Source organism: Neltuma alba, unplaced genomic scaffold (assembly GCF_004799145.2).
Source record: "Neltuma alba isolate B1F8T4 unplaced genomic scaffold, ASM479914v2 tig00003613_pilon, whole genome shotgun sequence".
In the NCBI taxonomy this organism is placed as follows: domain Eukaryota; kingdom Viridiplantae; phylum Streptophyta; class Magnoliopsida; order Fabales; family Fabaceae; genus Neltuma; species Neltuma alba.
This window is the reverse complement of record NW_021633354.1, coordinates 1-2,440: the sequence shown is the minus strand read 5'-3', so window position 1 is coordinate 2,440 and position 2,440 is coordinate 1. Positions and strand designations below refer to the sequence as shown.

Below are 2,440 nucleotides of genomic sequence, written 5' to 3'. Positions count from 1 at the left end.
AAGACAACACCTATTTATTACAAATAACTAACCTAACTTCTTTTCTTAATCTCTTCAAATTAGTCAATTAACTTTTATAATTAGAACTAAAAATAGTATATAAAATTGTTTTTTACTGTACATTATGTCTTTATTTAAATTCGTTCTGCACATCAAATGCACAGATTTTCGGGGGGTTAGGACTTAGGGCCAATTTTCACCCTCATTGGAGTTTGGCCAAACTCCCTTTCTATTGTTTCGTAAGGTTAGGCGCTCCGCCGACATTTCCCTATGGCTACGACAGTTGGATCGAAAGCCGACCCTAGAGCCCGCCAACCCGGGACGAGGAGCGGTGGGGAATTCGCTAATCCACTAAATAATAAAAATAATAATAAAGAGTAAATTTCATTGTTGGCATATCGGCACTGCAAGACTGCTTCTTTCACCCAAAAACCCCACCAAATAAAAAAAAGAGGCTTTGCATATACCGCTTTTATTATTATTATTATTATTATTTTTAGATAACTACTAATTAAGCCCTTTTTTTTGCAGGGGGAAAAGCGTTCTAAATTCTCGCTATCATTGGTGGAGTGGCCTCCATATGCTACATCACTAAAATTCGATAGAAACGTAGTAAATCGGTGTCATGACTTGTATTAACTGAGCCATCTCAGTCTACTAGCAAACTTTAGACCATCCAAGGGGCTGTACAAGAAAAAATAAATGATCCAAAACTACTTGGAGCAGCCTAAATGTAGCGGAAATCGTCTTCACAGTGTCGGTGTCATGTACCCTGCACAACTGCATTAACACACGCAAGTTGAAAAACAATCAGATTGCAGCAATAATGGCAAAAGAATACAGAGTTGGACAATGAGAGCAAGGTGCATCACCTTCGTGGGTGAAGTTCTTGGAAAAACGGACAGAAATTAAACCTTCATCTGCTGCAATGCTCGGCTCGGGTGAAGCCATTACTCCAACAGCAGCGCCACGTCCTGATCTTATTCCTGCAAACTCTCAGTAACAAGAGTATCTAATAAACATGCAGAACACCGTATGCGCGTACAGAGTCTCTTGAAAGTTATTTCATGAACACAAACTATTTCACTAGAGATGCACCAAAGCGGAGTTTAAGTTTCAACCAAAACCGGATTCTCTTCAAAGCTTTTAAATGAGCTCAAGACATTGTGCAAAGAGCACCATAACACCAAGGAAGTGAAATAGGCTATAATTCTAAACTTAGTTCAAAAGTTAAATATGTTACAGGGGACTGTCCATTCCAAATATCTTCATGTGTGCCCATGCAGTGTGCTTTGAACGAAACAACAAAACGAAATTAGCACGGCCTAGTAATATTTGTGCAGTGAATGTTGTGCTCTTTAAGAACAGAGGTAATATAGGAAATGGACATTTTCCAATAGAATGAAAGATTACCAACAGAAACTTGCTCCAAGTCGTGCTTTCAATCTCTCAGGATGTTTGATCAATATTCAGTAAGTAAACAAATTCATACACCATTCTACATGCTTATCGCAAATATCTATATTATGTTACATGTATCTGGTTTCATGTTGGAGGTAAAGTGACATCCTAGGATTGGACCATCAGGGAACACTGGCAAAAAGCCTTTATTATACTATATACTCAATCTGAACAGAATGTCACACAAGCATCATCATTATGATCCACCTGGGATGTCAGATTTGAGCATCTTAGCATCCATCATGCAGAAGAATAAAGCTACAGCAAGGCCAAAGTCCTATTATGAAACCAAGAGAGATCATGATTCAGCAGTTATAGAGAAACAACTTCAGCGGTCCGGTTCAAGTGATGCCATGTTTGACACAAACCAAATTTGGGATGAAAGTTTAGGTAGGTAGCAGTGCAAGGAAGTCAATCTCAATAAAAGAACCCTAAATTTACCTTGGATTATAATGATGGCAAAAAAGAAAATAGTGATGACCATGGCAGAAAGACCAGCACATGATGATGATGATGATGCCTTTCTTGCCTTCATCTTCCTTGTAGCCTTCATTTTCTTAATCCTTTCACGCTTCCTCAAGGCAATCTCGGCAATGTCCTGCACAAGCTTCTTATCAGCAGCATCCAGCAATGGCCCTTTAGGTGGTCGTGGGGGCTTAGGAGGCTTTGCGTTAGTCTTCTTTTTCTTTTCTTTGCCATTATTATTCTTTACATGAGGCAGTTTCTTATGTACATCTTCTAAACATGCATCTACATGATGCAGTGGTACACCATCATCCATAACATCAGCTGATTTTGACGAACTGCTACATGTTTCAACCCCACTTTCATGCTTTTTGGAACCATCAAAGTTCGAAAGCCTATTCCATGTCCAACTAAATAAATTCTTCCATCGTTTTTCACTGCAATCAAGGTCCCTGCTTTCCTCCTCTTCACTAGTATTCCCACCACTTTCAAGATCATATTCTAAGTCTTTCTC

At 39.0% G+C, this 2,440-nt stretch overlaps 1 protein-coding gene across 1 annotated transcript; it reads right to left on the bottom strand.

The window, feature by feature from the left end:
- Positions 1-534: 534 nt before the first annotated feature.
- LOC114742027 (uncharacterized) lies at positions 535-2,434 on the bottom strand. Its single transcript, XM_028930277.1, has 3 exons — positions 1,903-2,434; positions 873-986; positions 535-780 (listed from the first exon to the last, which is right to left on the bottom strand). The coding sequence occupies exons 1-3, from the start codon at positions 2,240-2,242 to the stop codon at positions 764-766; spliced, it is 471 nt and encodes a 156-aa protein (XP_028786110.1). The 5' UTR covers positions 2,243-2,434; the 3' UTR covers positions 535-763.
- Positions 2,435-2,440: the final 6 nt, after the last annotated feature.

Bases quoted from the DNA above. Each gene is read 5' to 3' on its own strand.
- LOC114742027 (XM_028930277.1), bottom strand. From the start codon at position 2,242: ATGGATGATGGTGTACCACTGCATCATGTAGATGCATGTTTAGAAGAT. The intron at 987-1,902 runs GTAAATTTAGGG...GAGAGTTTGCAG, and splicing joins TGCCATCATTATAATCCAAG to GAATAAGATCAGGACGTGGC.